The sequence below is a fragment of the Sipha flava genome, unplaced genomic scaffold (assembly GCF_003268045.1).
Source record: "Sipha flava isolate LNK unplaced genomic scaffold, YSA_version1 587_pilon_pilon, whole genome shotgun sequence".
NCBI lineage: Eukaryota > Metazoa > Arthropoda > Insecta > Hemiptera > Aphididae > Sipha > Sipha flava.
In genome coordinates this window covers 165,036-181,525 of record NW_020273566.1, presented here as the reverse complement: position 1 = coordinate 181,525, position 16,490 = coordinate 165,036, and the positions used below count along the sequence as shown (strand labels likewise).

Here is a 16,490-nt window from a genome sequence, read left to right as displayed (position 1 = left end):
TAATAATAATAATAATAATAATAATAATAATAATAATAATAATAATAGTAATAATAATAACAATATTAATTATCATATATCTTATGAATATCGTGTGATATATTATAATTGAATTACGAACAAAAGTCATCCATATTTGTATACCGTTGTTTGACACTTTAAGTTGGATTGCGTAAGTATATCACATGTTTATAAATATCTAATCTAACCATTTAAACCGTTTAATTTTACTGACGTTGGATAAGGAAATAAAATATACATAATACCGAAAATGGCGAAATATTACAAAGCCTATTTAAACACAATCACCGCGGCCTTCGAAAAATAATAATGTTAAAGTAATAAATCAACTGTATTAAAAAGGATGTCGACTGTACGGACAAAATAGAAACGGGTTATAGTAGACGTGGACGATGATAATAATATTAGTAATAATAATAATTAAAATATAAATATGTCTGTGAACGGAACCGGTTCGACGTCGGTATATTACACTCAACATGCAAAACGCGGTTCCCTAGACCGAGGCGCACATGGTTATTTGATCATGGCCGTGAAAACGGAACGTATTTTTCTGTCGTCTCCGCGACTTCTTCGGATCATACGTTCGTGTATTGTATGCATTCGGGCAATGAGTGTGACCACGTGCCGTCGGCCAGGCACACGGGTGGGCTGGCTTCAAGTGGAAGTGGTAACACGTACCCGGCTAGGCATGTGATCTTCAGCTTGTCCCCCGGCGCGTACCAGAACTTCAGCGGGATGATGCGTCCGTTGGATGGCTCTCCCGGATACTCACACCTAGCTTTACCTGCGAAAAACAACGCGAGCGAGGTTAGTTTTCGGACCTGATTCATTTAAGTAAATAGCTGTACCGATGTTCATGTTAACAATGAAAACGCTGACTATATAGTTGGTACAAAAACAATACTATTAAACGTTACAATCGAGTTCCCGCGTGTGTATAATTATCGGTTCTTCTAATGATAATGGCTTCACAAATGTTCTAACTGGCTCTGACCGCCAAACATAAGCGTACAAGTGCACGACCACCACGGCGAATCGATAACGAATCAATGATTTATGTAATAGTTTAAGTACCGGCGAATTCCGACAAAAGCCCAGTACAATCGATTGGTTCTACGGAACGCACAAAAGTTTGAACGTTTATCACAATTTTTCATGAACGCTATAATTCGTTTATTATACCTCCAAATACAACCGCCGTCTGAAGTTTAATTGTTTAAGTACGTTTTATATCGTCTTAGTGTATTTGAAAGTTGATCGTTAACAGTTCTATAGTATAATAGTTAATATCAAAATGTAAAGCCCAAAGAATACATTTAGGTAATGAAAGGACTTATCATAGTAAAAACCGTATAAATATAATATGTATGTGTGAACGTGAGCAGTCCACAAATACTGTGAGTCACCAATTAAATATTTATATATATATTTATACATTTATTGAACTAAAAATTTGGATAGCAAGGTTTCTTACATACAAATATTCTGTTATTCTTAAAATTATCCTTTTTTTTACTTTAAAACCCGTATACTATTCTGATAAATAAATTGCAACATTTATAGTATGCATTTAAGTAATTTGGTTTTCTTTAACAAAAAATATGAAATATACGTTTAAAAATTTCATAGATTCGAATATTTATTCAGATTAAGCAGGTATACTAAATTTGACAAATCCGATTTTCCGTATCCAATCATTTACGACTGATATAATACACAACATTTTTAATACGTTTTATCGCGCAGTGATTTAGATGTTTACATTCATGTAGCTTGTAAACATATTATAACATCAAATATATTTAGATACAACCTCGGGGTATAGGAATATAAAATTTATTACCTGTCTACTGAATAATATAATACTGCATACAAAGAAAAACGTCCACTGCATATATTTTATCTCGCAAAATATGAAAAAATATATATGTTTATATATAATTAAACTTGTAACAAGGAAAAAAGGTATTGTGCAAAGAATAAAAAATAAAAATATTGCAAAAATATCTAAACATATGTTTAATCGAAAACGAATTCGTCCAACGCTGAAACCTAATAAGTGATTTTTATACGAATCCGCCGGACTAACTATATAATATTTTTCGTAATTTGTACTCGAATTCCGCTGTTATAAATAATATATAAAGTATAAGAAGAATATTAGTATTACTCGAAAGTGGTCTATTTTTTGAATGAGTAGTACTTATGACGGTTTACGCGAGTATTTCGTTTGTAAATTCGTACGTTTTATATTATTTTTATTCATATGTTTATCTTATTACGAAGGATATAATTCACGTAACCGTGATGGAAAAAAAAAATATATATATTTATGTAATTTTATAATATTAAGTGCATACGTTTGAGTGTGTACGTTTCAGCGTGTGAGTACATTAAATAACGTTTTCCATGCGGTGGAATAAATCTTAGGTATATTTTATATAAACATATATATATATATAAATCTAGACGCGCGATAAGCATATTACAACATTAAATGAAATGTAAACAATAAATCTTTAACCAAATTTAAAAGCAAATGCGTGCTCACAGTACGGAGTGGAGTGTGACCAAGTGCCATTTTCGGTGCACACCATGCTGGGTTTGCCGATCAGCTGATGTTTTTTGCCGCAAGAAAACTGCACGACGGATCCGACGACATGCCGTCCCGGCGCCGAGTCCTCAATCAGGAGGCCGTTAAGCGGCACTATCGGAGGTGGACACAAGATTTCTGGAACACATTGCGAGAAAAAACAATAATAATAATAACTTGGTTAGCTGATATTAGAAAAGGTTTAAAAATAAATCAATACATAGATTGTTATTAATAATACGGCACAAAACATACGCGATACGGCAATAATAGTGCAGTAAAACATTTTCCGTCAGAATATTTAAAAAATATTTTAATTTTAACATAAATTAAATTTTGCCATTGGATTAAATATTCAGTGCAATTAGTAGTATATGAAACTTCAAATACCTATGTACATAAGGAAATGTCGAACAATTAATGAAGAATGTTGAATAAAAATAGTGAAAATTCTAAGATATTTGTTAAGAGTTCAGTATGAGATTATATTATATTTTACAATCACAAAGCATTTATTTTAAAATTTAATAATTTTTTAATTTTTTTCCTATATTTTATAATTCTGTAGAATAAAATAAAAATTTAAGCTTGAAATGAAATTAACAAAATAAAATCATTTTAATTTGTTCAAATTTAACTTTTTAGTTCGTTAGAAAAGTATAAACATTTTTAAATAGCTCGTTTATGGGAAAAAATTGAATTTTTCCTGTTAAAAAGATAAATATGTATTTATTTTACTTGAAAAGTTTATAAATAATAATATATTGAAAAAAATTGATAATAATACGATCCAAATCATCATTTAAATAAATAATACTCAAGCTTATTAAATTATTGATCGCCTTTGAAAAGGGTATTTATTTTGTGGTTAGTACATCTGCATGTATAATACAATATTTTAATATTCATAATTAACATATTATATCATATTAAACATAATAATTTTTTTTTTTATATGTTATCCTTCTAAATCAATTATGAATAACCCTGCGTTAAATAACTTAAAATACTACTTGTAAAAGTTTAGAAGGTTATGAATTTATGATAATAATACTCCGTTTATTTTAATAGTTTTATACAAACATTATTTCCTTATAACGTCATATTTCTCTAAATCTTTAATTATTTTTGTTAAATCTAAGAAAATAATCTGACGGCGAAATGTATAGACAATAATGGTACGTAGCTGTTATAGGTACCGATGATACAGTTTAATTTTTTTTTATTTTGCCTTCGTTTAACACATTATAGAAAAGTAATTAAGTGAAAATAATAATACTCTTGCATAAAAGAAAACTAACTTCTAGTCAAATTGAGAAAATTAAGAAATTAATGAATTTAATAATGGAATGGATAACAAGAATGGAGTGAAATTTAAGGAGGAGATTAGTGTCGGGAGTGATACAATCAAAAGAAGATATGAAAAAAAAAAAAAGTTGTCAGCTAGGAGTTAATTAGCCGTTCTTGAATTATAAATTCTGTAATTAACCAGACTTTCTATTATATATATATAGATTTTGTATTTATAATCATAATTCATGTATTGTTAATAAGTAATTATTATTTCTTGGTATGATATTTTATTTGTATTTTAATGTCGGGAAAATATTTTTGGTATTTTTAAACTTAATTTCTTATTTTTCCATGGAAGTTCCAAATATAGTAGTATTTGATTTTAGTTAACACATGTAACTCATATGCTGAATAGTCAATACTTCACTCATGGAATCCGTAAAGTCGTAATTACTTTCTCGTATGGAATATTGAAAATCATCAAATTAAGATTCTATGGAAAACAATATTGTTAACTTAAAATAATTTCTTATGTATTCTGAATTCATCCTGATACGTAGAGAGTAATTTTAATTGCTTTTTTTTTTTTTTTTATACATTTTAGGGATTAACTATATTAACTATAACTAAATATTGTACATTATGTATAAATACTGTTTAATGGTACACAACATTACTATAATTAACATTAAACTTCTAGGTATCTATTGATAATAATGATTATAATTGTGTCTTCATAGATATTATTAAAAATATGAAATATTGAACAAAAAATAAATTTTTTTGAAAATATCTTTTTTTTTATCTAGATAAAAATGAAATTATCTTTTATTTTTATCTAGATAAATTTTGTATTATCTATTTCCAGCACTGATAATAAGGTATATCATTTTTGTAGTTTAATTAAAATAATATACACTTTTAAATATTAATATTACTGCATAAAAAACAATACTGTACTAGACAATGAGTCTAACGATAATGTGATTTTGGGAGTTCAAAAATAATTCAAGTCGAAATCAGTCAGAATAAAATTGTTTTTGATAAAGGTTAAATAAGTATCATACCAATTGAATTGAGTTCGAGATGTATGATGTGATCTATTCCATTAATATTTTTTTTTACAAAATAATAAATGTTTTTAATCAACTTTTTAGACCAGTTCAGACTTTAAAAAAATTTCTGTTTATCTCAGAATTAGAATTGAAATATTATCGGTCTAGCTGCATGTCCGTTTTTGAAGACCAAGGCTGGGAGTTAACGAGTTAAAAGTTGAAATTGAGTTAAATCATTAAGTTAATTAATTCATTAATTTTTTTAAAAATTAACTTTTAACTTAATAAGTTACTTTTTTTTAATATAAACGTGTTAAATTTAAGTTAATTTTAATGTAAAGAATAATGCAAATTATTAAATGAAGTTTTTAGTATATTTATAATTAACTATTTTAATATGAATATCCTGTAGACGAAAATAATATGAAAAATAATTTTAATAGTCATTATATGAGTTATATTTTATCATTATATTTTTATAACATTGTTATTGTATAAACACTATACACCCATGAAAATCCTAAGAATATTCTGTGAAAATAGTAAATACCACGAGAGTGAGTGTCGATAGGGGATTAATCACAAAACAACTGTGGTATAATTTCCAATTTAATTTCATTATTCAACTAGCATGTGTTCTGTTCACATCTCGTTAGAATTTATAATATATTGTTATTAGTTTATTACTTTATTAGCTTATTATATTTCTATGAAAGTATATAGTTTTTGATTTTTGATTTTTTGATATCTAGTTAATACTTTTATTTATCATTTTAAATTTCCACAGTAATTTTCTTGAGAGTAAAAAAATAAATATTATGAGTGCAATTTTTTATTTTTGCAAATTAGAAAATTTTAACTTTAAACTAAGTTAAGTTACTTTTTTTTTCAAAGTTAAATTTTAATTTAACGAGTTAACCAAAAAAATATAAGTAACTTTTAATTTAACTTAACTTTATTATTTTAAAATAACTTAACTTAACGAGTTAAAAAAAGTTGTTAAATTGCCCAGCCCTGTTGAAGACATTAATGTCGCAATAGTTATTTAACTGTGCTCTCGCTTAATAATGTGAAAATAATTTTTTAACATATTTTAAAATTATGTTTGAAGAATATGTAAATTGTAATGCTTTTAATTATACTCTTACTGAATTTATACTCGAAGTGCATTTGACAAAAAATTTAATAAAAATATCTAGCTAAGTGTTTTTCTTCTCTGTCTAATTTCAAATTATGTCTATTTATTCGTAAAAAAATCGGCTTAATTTTAGCCACAAATATATATTCATTCGCTTACATATATTTATGATGAGATAAATTTTACCATGCTGTTGAATAAGGATGAGTTTTTTTACATTTTTTTTCTACTTGTTTTTAGTTGAATAGAACTTTTGTCGGTTATATTCGGAATGAAATTAATCGTCATTGTTGAATAGAAAACTAATGATTACACTTTTTGACCATGGATTTGTATTTAATTATATTACTCTTTATTCATTTGCATTCATACAAGGCAATCATGTGTAATACACACTCGCTTGTGTATCAATTATTTATTAAAACATGAATATATATTTATCAGTAAGGTTTTAGAAAAAAAATTATACAATAATTATTCACTAATAAATTAAGCTGAACTTGGTAAATATGAATGTATGTGAAGAATGTATCATTAATAATTATATATTATATGTTATTTTATTTTGATGCCACTGCGTTCTTGGCGTGGTTCGTAATAAATACATCATTATAGTTTCGTAATTGTCAATGGACCGACTAATTTTAACTCATAGAGAATACGAGTAATTAAAATTAATGTTAAATTTATTTAGATTTCTATAATGCATCTCTGAAATTATAAATACATAATACTTATAATACAACATTGGTAAGTTTATAAATAATAACTCGAACTCGATTTTTTTAACAATTTCTAAATCACCAAAGAACTCTGTTCAAAAACGTATTGTGATATGCCATCTGATCAGTGAAACATAAACTGTATCCTTCTGAGATGTGCTAACCTCAAAATACTGACACCGATGAGGCGTCACGTGATTATATAAAAACTGTTTCTTATCCTTGTTCCTGGCTAATTCATAGTACCCGCATTGTACTTGTACACACGCCATGTTACGTTCGCCTTTTTGGTCGCCTCGTTTTTTTAGCGTTTTCGTACTATTATTTTTGTGATTGTTCCACACACTATGTTTGTTCATCATCTATTAACAACGCACGTCGTCGTTTTTTACCATACGCGTGGGCGTTTTTATTATTTTTGTCGCTTTGATATCTTACGTCATCGTTGGTGAACGTATGTACGTGACGTACATCTTTTTTGACTATGCGCCTTTCGACCATATAGTTATTTGCCATCACTCGGTACGTCCATGTTTAGAGTTGTCACGATTGACGGAGCCGTTACTCGCCATCATCAGGTTGGATGCCTCAACTAACCATTGCATTTTTTTTACCACATAACTGGTTCCCAGTCGGTCAATGCTAATTGGTTAATTTTTATTATATTTTTAGCTTGTATATAATTATTATCTATTTATGGTATATTTTAATTGTATTATTCAGTTATTTACACTATTATTAAGTTTTTTATTTGTCTGTTTAGTAACATAAAAGTCTGACAATATATCATTAATTTTTTATACAGTCCACCATATCGTGTTTATCATATTTTATTTTATATACATAGAAGAACAAATACTACCTCTCTGGCATATTTGTTTGCGAGTCTATCCCTGGCAAACCACACAGTTTTATTATATAATCAGGTATTCGCGCAAATAAACTCATATAAGCTACTTAATATATTATTTTTATTTTAACCACGGGAATTATATTGAAAATTAACAAAATTAAATTCTGAAAAAGAAATATTGAAAGAAGAAAAAAAAAATTATTTGACCCCAATATTAAATCTAAGTTTTTATAATATGCTTATTAATAATCTTAAAATATTACGATACTATAATATAAATTGTAACAGAGGTAGTATTTTAAATTTAATCATAATGTTTTGAAAGCAATTTTTTTTTTTTAAGAATCTATCAAACGATGTTTTCATACCGATGGTAATGTATATTTTTATATACTATTTTTCATTTTAAATTTATTTTTTGTACTAACAGACATTCGAATATCGATGTATGCATGCATATAGTATTATTGGATTTTGTATACAGTGGGTATATTATATTATATACCATGCTCGTTATATTTCAGGTTTGTGAGACGGATCCTTTGTATAATTGTATTAAAAGCGTTAGATGTCCACATTGCCGTCAACGATGGCGTCATTGAAGTGTTGAAACAAAGTTTATTTTGCTAATTAGATTATTATCGCCAATCGCAATCGTAATTTTTGAGAGGTTATTCGTGTTATTTAACTTTCCATTCAAATATATCGAGTTAAAAATGGTCTTTTAAAAGCATTCAAACGGTCGTTTTTAATTTATTTTATGAAATATTACTAATTTTAAAAAAATAAAATGACAAACATTAGTAAATTGATCTAGAGAAAAAATTAAACACTTGATAAAATTGTGTTTAGTAACCTTTGAAGTTAGTTTGCTACAATATGTATGGGTTGACCGGAAAAAAAATGAATAAAAAATAAATACATACATACACTCAATTTCTAATAATATTTAATGTACACTGTGAACAGCATTTTACTTGTTTTGTAGTCTATAAAATAGAATATATTGTGTTTCAAAATATTTATGTTCACGGTATACAGTTTTCATTTTTAATCGACTCGGTTATATAATATTATTTTTCATGTCAACGTATGAATATTGGAAGGATATGCTATTATAAATATTGCACACAATAATATTATGGTATTCACCGTGTAGCTAAAATTGAATAATAATATATCGGTTACGATGTGCGTTTGTATATATTTGTTGGTCGATTACCTTAATTTGTTTTCGAGATATTCTGGTTTTATGTCACACTTCCCGCGGTGTTCTGGTACACTTATACGGATTTCTATGTCTAAAACACGATCGGTAAAACCAATTGAATGTGGTTAGCAATGCGGGAATGGCAGCACACCATTAACGAAATGAGAAGAATATCCCACCCGTTTAGGAATGAAATGACAATAATATTCACAGTCAATAGTACCCTTGGGGGATACGTGCTTCAGTCGGTTCTACTCCCGGCATCTAGCGTGTGTTCACGTGAGGTTTATTCGAATAAAATGAATACGATAATTTTACGTTCGTAATGATGAAATGTAAACGTTTTTAAAACCAAACCCTTTTTAAAATATAGTATATATTATATACTGTATCTACTATATTTGCTACTATACTATATACTATAACTGGTTTCGAAACGTTTTGAGGAGTTTGTCATGATTGTTCCTAACATTAATGATACAATAATAATTTATTTGTCAATAAAAAGCATATTTTATGAAGTAACTATTGATTTTTTTTCATCACCTAGAAATCACAAAATGAACATCCAATTTCTAAATCTATTGGTCTCATGACTAGGTATTCTATTTTATCAGTCACTATGGCAAATTTCGGAAAAAACCGACCGTCGGACAGCAGGATAATGGAAGTGTATAAGCGTGAAAAAATATAAATTCAGCTGTACAGGATTAACATAAATAACTTTTTCCTTCAGGTTTCTTATTAAAATCATTGACGATAGAAAAAATGTAGTCTTTTCGTGACGGAATATTTTCAGGGTTCTCATTTAGAAACATAATTTTTTACAAAATAAGTATAAAAAGGTGGAATATTATAAAATATTAAAATAATCATGGTTAACTATTTAGATACATGTACTCGTATAGCGCACAACAGGTGAAGCTCGAAAAAAATAATCTTCACTTAACTGTAGGTATGCAAAATAAATCGATTTTACTATATTGAATGTGATATAACACGCTGTACCTATAAAGTTTCTACGAAAATAATATTATTATATCTTAGAACGTTCGGGATGCGTAGTAAAGTAATTTTGTTAAAAGTTTGCGAATAACAAAAATGTTTTGTAATGTACGAGAAAAATGTAAATATTTTCGTGAATCTTCTTTCAGTGTTCATATATAGTTTATATATTATATACAACAGTGTTTGAGTATAATATATTAAAATATAATGTAGATAAAATAAGATTTCTGGGATCTTTCAAATATAATAATACTTGCGAATCGAATATTCATAATATCAAACTTCCGTCCGAAAATATTCAATCATAAAATTTTAAGATATAATTATCTTAAAAACGCACATTTATTTTCTAAAAGTAATTGTAATCGCCCTCATATGTGCAAGGTAAATATTATTATGTTCAGTTTGGACGTAATTAAACTTGTTATCGTTACACAGTGCTCTAAAGCACATACTCGTACAGAATTTATACGATTTATGCGTACGAACAATTTCATTGTATATTTAAATATAACGTTGCAGTAGAGAAGCTCGCTGCAGTGTCTATCCATATTATATTATTATTTCATATTATATATATAATTTCATAAAATATCAGCGGTTTTCATAGGGACACGATCATATCAATAATTAATTCATCTACTAAGGTGTCTCTGTAATAGTATTTCAAACATACCCCAGACGGCTGTTACATGAAAAACAATGAATTATAACTTTAAACGTAGTATATCTGATAAAATTTCGTAAATCAATTTTAAATTGTTAAAAAACTGTTAAATAGTGGTAAATGGTGTTTCCGAAGTACTCGTATAGGCATGATCATCATAATTTATTATAGTTCTATTTTATTTATAGTATTTAATAATAAAAACATTTGTATTTATTTATTTATAAATAAGACCATTTTTTTAATAATCTATAGTATTTAGTTTATACAATACATTAATAATTTTAATTGAGAGTTAGTCAAAATGATTAACTTACAGTTTTTTTATATTTATAAAAACAAAATCAATTTTTCTTTATATTTTAACGAACATTTTCAGTTAATTAATCGTAAAATGCAAGGAAAAATTTGTAATACATTTTTTTTTCAATGAGTAATATTCCGAGAGAAGATAGTATATATCGACCTTCATTAGACCTACAATATGTTTTAATTATTTTTTTAGGGCGGAAAATGTTTTTTCCTCTGATGCTGATTTACTTGGAATATTTTCAATTAATTTAGATAGTTAAATTATTTCAACCCTTAAATAATTAAGGGTTAAATATAATATTATTTTAATCCTGAGACTAGTTTATTTACTCTCGTGAATTTAATTATTCCGAAAATTGGTTTATCTATAAAATCTAGTGAACTGTATAAAACATGTAACTAATTTTTAACCGGATATAATATCAAACATTTTTTCATTTTACTGTTCTAAACATTTTAATAATTCATTATCAAGAAATACTTTATTATGATTTTCAATCATAATTAAGTTATGAAAAAACTCCCATTTTCCCATATATTCAAATTCAGCTTTTTCCAAAACTTTATTCTTGAAAAAGGCTTTAAAATTAAGTCACTTATAATACATTCAATTCAGAGTTTATTCTGGGAGTAAGGTTAGTACCGCGCTGTTTGTTAAATGGGTCTCGGAATAAACGGTACATCCCAGCGATAACAAGCATTGCATGGCATGCGCACGCAGCTATCGTCCGTACATTTTACGATAAAGATATTATTAAGATATTACGACAGATCAGTATAACAGAAATAAATTACATTTTTGTAGTAGGAATATTATGATTTTTTTTATTTACATAATAAATTATTGATGATAGAATAGTTTTTGAATTTTAAAAAATTATGTTTTTATTCTTGAAGAATGCGGTGCATGCTGAGCACGTCAGTAGGATTCGCAACTGTTATTAAAATATTAATATAAATATTATATAGAACGAGCCACAATCACGTTCCGTAAATTATATTATCGCATATTTTTATATTATGTACTTACAAAAATAATAATAACAATAACTTTAATAATATATACCTACTAATGCGGTATTTTTTTTTAAGATTTATGTGTAACATTTTTTTTTTATCTAATTACAGTCGTAAGGGAATTTATCATTCGGTACACGGCTCATATAATATACTCATAATATTACAGCATTATTATATATGACAAAATATTATCCAACATATTTTTATGATGAATTCATAAAAAATAAGTTATGGGCACTTAACATTTTTTTTTTTTTTACTAGTATTTTATGGTTTTAAAAGTTTTGAAAGTTCACACGTTGTACACAGTAATTTTAATTTAAATTTTCATATTTTTGAAATTTTACACTGTTGCACCATTTGAATTTCATTTTATACATACTTTTCATTCATATTCTACATCTTGTTTATAATGGTGATTTCGTTTTCATGCGTTTAGCATAATATCCGAAAGTCTCATTTATATAACTGTGAACTTGTGTTTTACAACTCAAAAGTGAATAAACTTAAAATTTGTTCATAAGCATATGTTGTTTAAGTTTCAAAAGGTACTCGTAAATATAAAATATACATATTAATATGTACAATATGTATTCTGATAAAATATCTACCTCTTGAGCTGTAAAATATTCTGCTTCGGTAACTATGTACAAACATTTGAGAAATTATATTTTAGATTTTTATGCAACTTTCTCTTAACATTTCTCATAAAAGGATAATAATATTCATGTAATTAGTTATCTAACCATACTAATAGCACTAGATACGCGAAAATGAAGAACCTATTTTAATAATAAGATGAAGAAACAACGTGGAAAACAATTTTATAAAATTAAGAATTTTTTTTGTTCATAGTGTTATTTCAATCTTTGTTAAAATTAATTTTTCGTTACACATTTTTAGCAAGCCGTCGTTGTTTAAGTAAGATAAAAAATATTTTAAGACGTAATTTTTTGTTTTAAATAAATATTTAATGGATTAATATGGCGTTATTCATTTCTGCCTTTAATTTTTTTTAAGACGACAACAATTAATCCTGTAAAAAATACGCAGTAATTTAATTGAATTTGTTCTTAAGCTAAAAAATATTCTTCCTTAGTACATTTTTATATGTTTTCCTTAATTCATGTAAGTTTTTACTAAGAAGGAAATATATAACTATTGTTGCATGCCAATATTTCATGTTATTTTATCCCTGCTATTGTGTTTGATTAACGCGTTCTTAAGAAAATATCTCATCAATTATATTATATTGTTGCAAATGGATGTACTACAAAATGTATTTTATAATAATATTATTTCACAATTGAATATTGCGCATAATTAATTTTTAAGAAAACAACATTTTTCGATGAAAAAAAAATCAAGACGATGGTTAAGTGAATGAAAAAGATTGATAAAAAAAAAAAAAAAAACTGTTTGTCAGTGATCGCATCGCAGAGTAGGTAGACTATTGTTTTCGGTAGAACAGGCATCATCGAAGCTCTAGCAGCAGAATCGTCAAGTGTAACAATTAATTACGCGGGGTGTGGTGTATACGAAGCTTCGGAATTGACAAATTCCATTAATATTTTTGGGGTAAAAGACAACGACGAAGACGAAATATAAAGGACGGAGAAGTGGTGATGGGAGAGAGTCGGAGAGTACGGTCTGTGTGTCGCGGGTTCTGCTGCAACGCGATTTATATTTCATGTGCCCTTAAAATTTGATTAATGAAATATATTACTCTGTTCTTATCTCACTTTGTTTGCCTGCCTCTCTGACCTTCACTTTCTCCCCTCCTTTCACTTTCATACCCCGTTTTCTCAGTGTCAATCCCTATCCTCAACCCGTATCCTTACTCCGGCCTACCTTCCACCACCACTAACTTGATCACTGTTTTCGTGTCCCACATCTATTTGAGCAACAATGGCATTCGGCTTGTTGTAGGATTACGACGACTATACGAGGTGGCTCATAGCCACAGCTACGTCTAGCGGTTACTGTGTACTGTGAGTAGAAAATACCTCCGCTGAGCATTATTGTTGCACAAGGAACATATTTTCAGTGGGCAGGGAAGGAATGGAAACTGTTATTCAGCTCTAGGTGTCCCTGATACAGTAAACAAAAATATTTTGTTTGATTAGAACCGCATATAGTTATTTTGTACATAGATCGTAGTTATAATACGTGTATAATAAATTATTGAAAATGGAAGTCTCGAAAATCTGAAATAATAATATTTTTTTATTTTTTTCTTATAAACATATAATTTAAGTGGCTTATTATGATTAAAAATCACAAAATGTCGATAAAGTTGTAAGGTTATAAGAAATGTAGAGGTGGAGGATAGTTACGCATTATATTTTAGATAAAAAGGTCAGCAATAAGGGTGAAGGAGATAATATATTATAAGACAGGACATAATGGAGAGTTGAGGGAAGGGCTGGTATTAGTTATATGATGTCCAAGGGACCAAAATTGAGCAAATAATGAGGAAAAAAGGATAAAGGATAGAAAGAGATGATGATCAGAGTTGCATTGGTAATTAAGGGTGTATACGGGAGTGGAAATATTTTTTTTTTATTCAGTCATCTAAAATGGACTTTATATTTGTAATGGTTTAAATATGTTTTGTATTTGGAATGAAAAGTGATGGTGAGCATGATGTATTTTTCCATAGCAATTTTCCATTCCGTATTTCATTACAAACTAAACGGAAACACAGTATACAGTCATACTATATATATATATATATATGCATTACAAATTGCAGAAAAGTTAAAGTACTGTTACCAGCGTGCGCGTTTTACTCTCGTTGTGTAAACGTGATTGAAAACGACACATTTTTACACTTTTTCCCTCTATTATTGTCGTCTTCCGCACTTAGGCCACCGTGCTTTCGGTGCGTAAGGAGTTTTCAACCTCCTTAATGTACTTACCGAATTTATTCGACAACGCGACTTTGTGATTATTGACTCGACACATTTTGCCGGTCGTCCATGAAAACATGCATTTAGGAGTTTTCGTCGCACGCGTGCAACATTATATTGAATCGTGAAGGGTTAAGAAAATATTATGTAAACGAAATCGATTGCACGCGCATTTGAACAGTACACACCGCTGAGATATAGTAAGGAATACTGCGCAGCAATATGAAACGACGGTGGTACCTACTGCATCGCGTGCTTGTATCAACATTAATACATTTTATGTCGAAGAATATATATATATAGCACATGCGAACGTCGTTTGTCGGTGTATCATACGAGTCGAATAATGTTCAATATGATGATCGACTTGGAGCTAAATAGTTTTTTACTCATGCGGAAAATATAACATCATTACCATGATGGCGTGTTCGGGCACCGCGCCTACACAAAAACTAAGTCATAAATGATAATGCAATAATTAGATTTACAGTACGTACAGCCGAATTCATCACTGATTGACAGGTACGCGCTTTGTTTATAATAATATTAAACTTTTATTTGAAGATTGATGAGATACTTAGACGGATATTATCTATATACCCTGATACTGGATATTGACGAGGTGATCATACTTTGGTAAAATTCTTTAGATGAATGAATGGTATTACAAATAAGTAACCATTAAGCCAGTGGCGAATCTAAAAGAGGATCGAAAATGCAATAATTGATTTCAACCTCTTCACGTTTTAGCGGGAATGAATAAAATATCTCGTAGGCAAATTTTCCTTAATATTTACTTATAAAGAATGTAGTTTCGAAATTTTTCGAAATTAAATCATTATAAATCTCTTATTCCGTTTTCATAGGCTTAGTTATCTATCGTTTTGTAAAGCAGTGGTTCTCAAAGTGTGCACCGTGGCGCCCTGGTACGCCACAATGTCTGTACAGGGGCGCCGCGCCGTCATGAAATAATATCTGTTCCAAAATTGTCCGTATGATTAGCCATGTTATGACTTGGGGAAGGGCGCCCCGAAAAAGCCTTGAATTAAAAAGGGCACCGTTAGTCGAAAAAGTTTAGGAAGCACTGGTATAAAAGATAAATAATATAGTCATAATCGTAGAGGTCTAGCAAGTAAAAGGTTCTGACATTTTATCACACACCAAAAATGTATAATTTCAAGTTAACGCATATAATAAATTAGGAAGGTTTTTTTTTTATTTTAAAATGGTTATTAAATAAAATGTATTGATAATCTTGTACATTTAGACGATATCAAAGTATTTATTATACAAATCAACACTCTTAAGAAAAAATATATTATATATACGATAAAATCATTTACGAATTATTAAAATAGATACAAATTGTTAATTTCAACAGCCTTTTTTATATACGAATGTCATAGAAAAATAATCAATGACATTTATCATAAGTAATAAAATTAACGGTCTCACAAACGGAATCCCTGAAATTATTTATTCCTTGAACTACGTTTAGTTTTAGTTTTTAATCTGTTATTTTAACTATATTTGAAACTATTATTTTAGTTCGTCGTGGTAATAAAATATTTAGCCGATAAGTCATTAAATGATTTACAAATGCCTAGTTTATGTATGGTAGCATATAGTTTTAATAAAATTTAATAAAATTCAATTAAAATTTTCAATTCAATTAAAAACATA

The 16,490-nt window shown here is 28.0% G+C and overlaps 1 protein-coding gene across 2 annotated transcripts in view; it reads right to left on the bottom strand.

Annotated features, from left to right (window-relative positions):
- Positions 1 to 70: 70 nt before the first annotated feature.
- The window catches only part of LOC112691265 (locomotion-related protein Hikaru genki), a 170,126-nt gene continuing 153,706 nt past the window's right edge, over positions 71 to 16,490 (bottom strand). For both annotated transcript variants that reach the window (XM_025565423.1, XM_025565424.1), the window contains 2 exons: positions 2,576 to 2,755; positions 71 to 808 (listed from right to left, as the gene is read on the bottom strand). In XM_025565423.1, the coding sequence (XP_025421208.1) occupies positions 600 to 808; positions 2,576 to 2,755 (389 nt within the window). In that variant the 3' untranslated portion in view covers positions 71 to 599. The remainder of the gene's footprint in view (positions 809 to 2,575; positions 2,756 to 16,490) is intronic.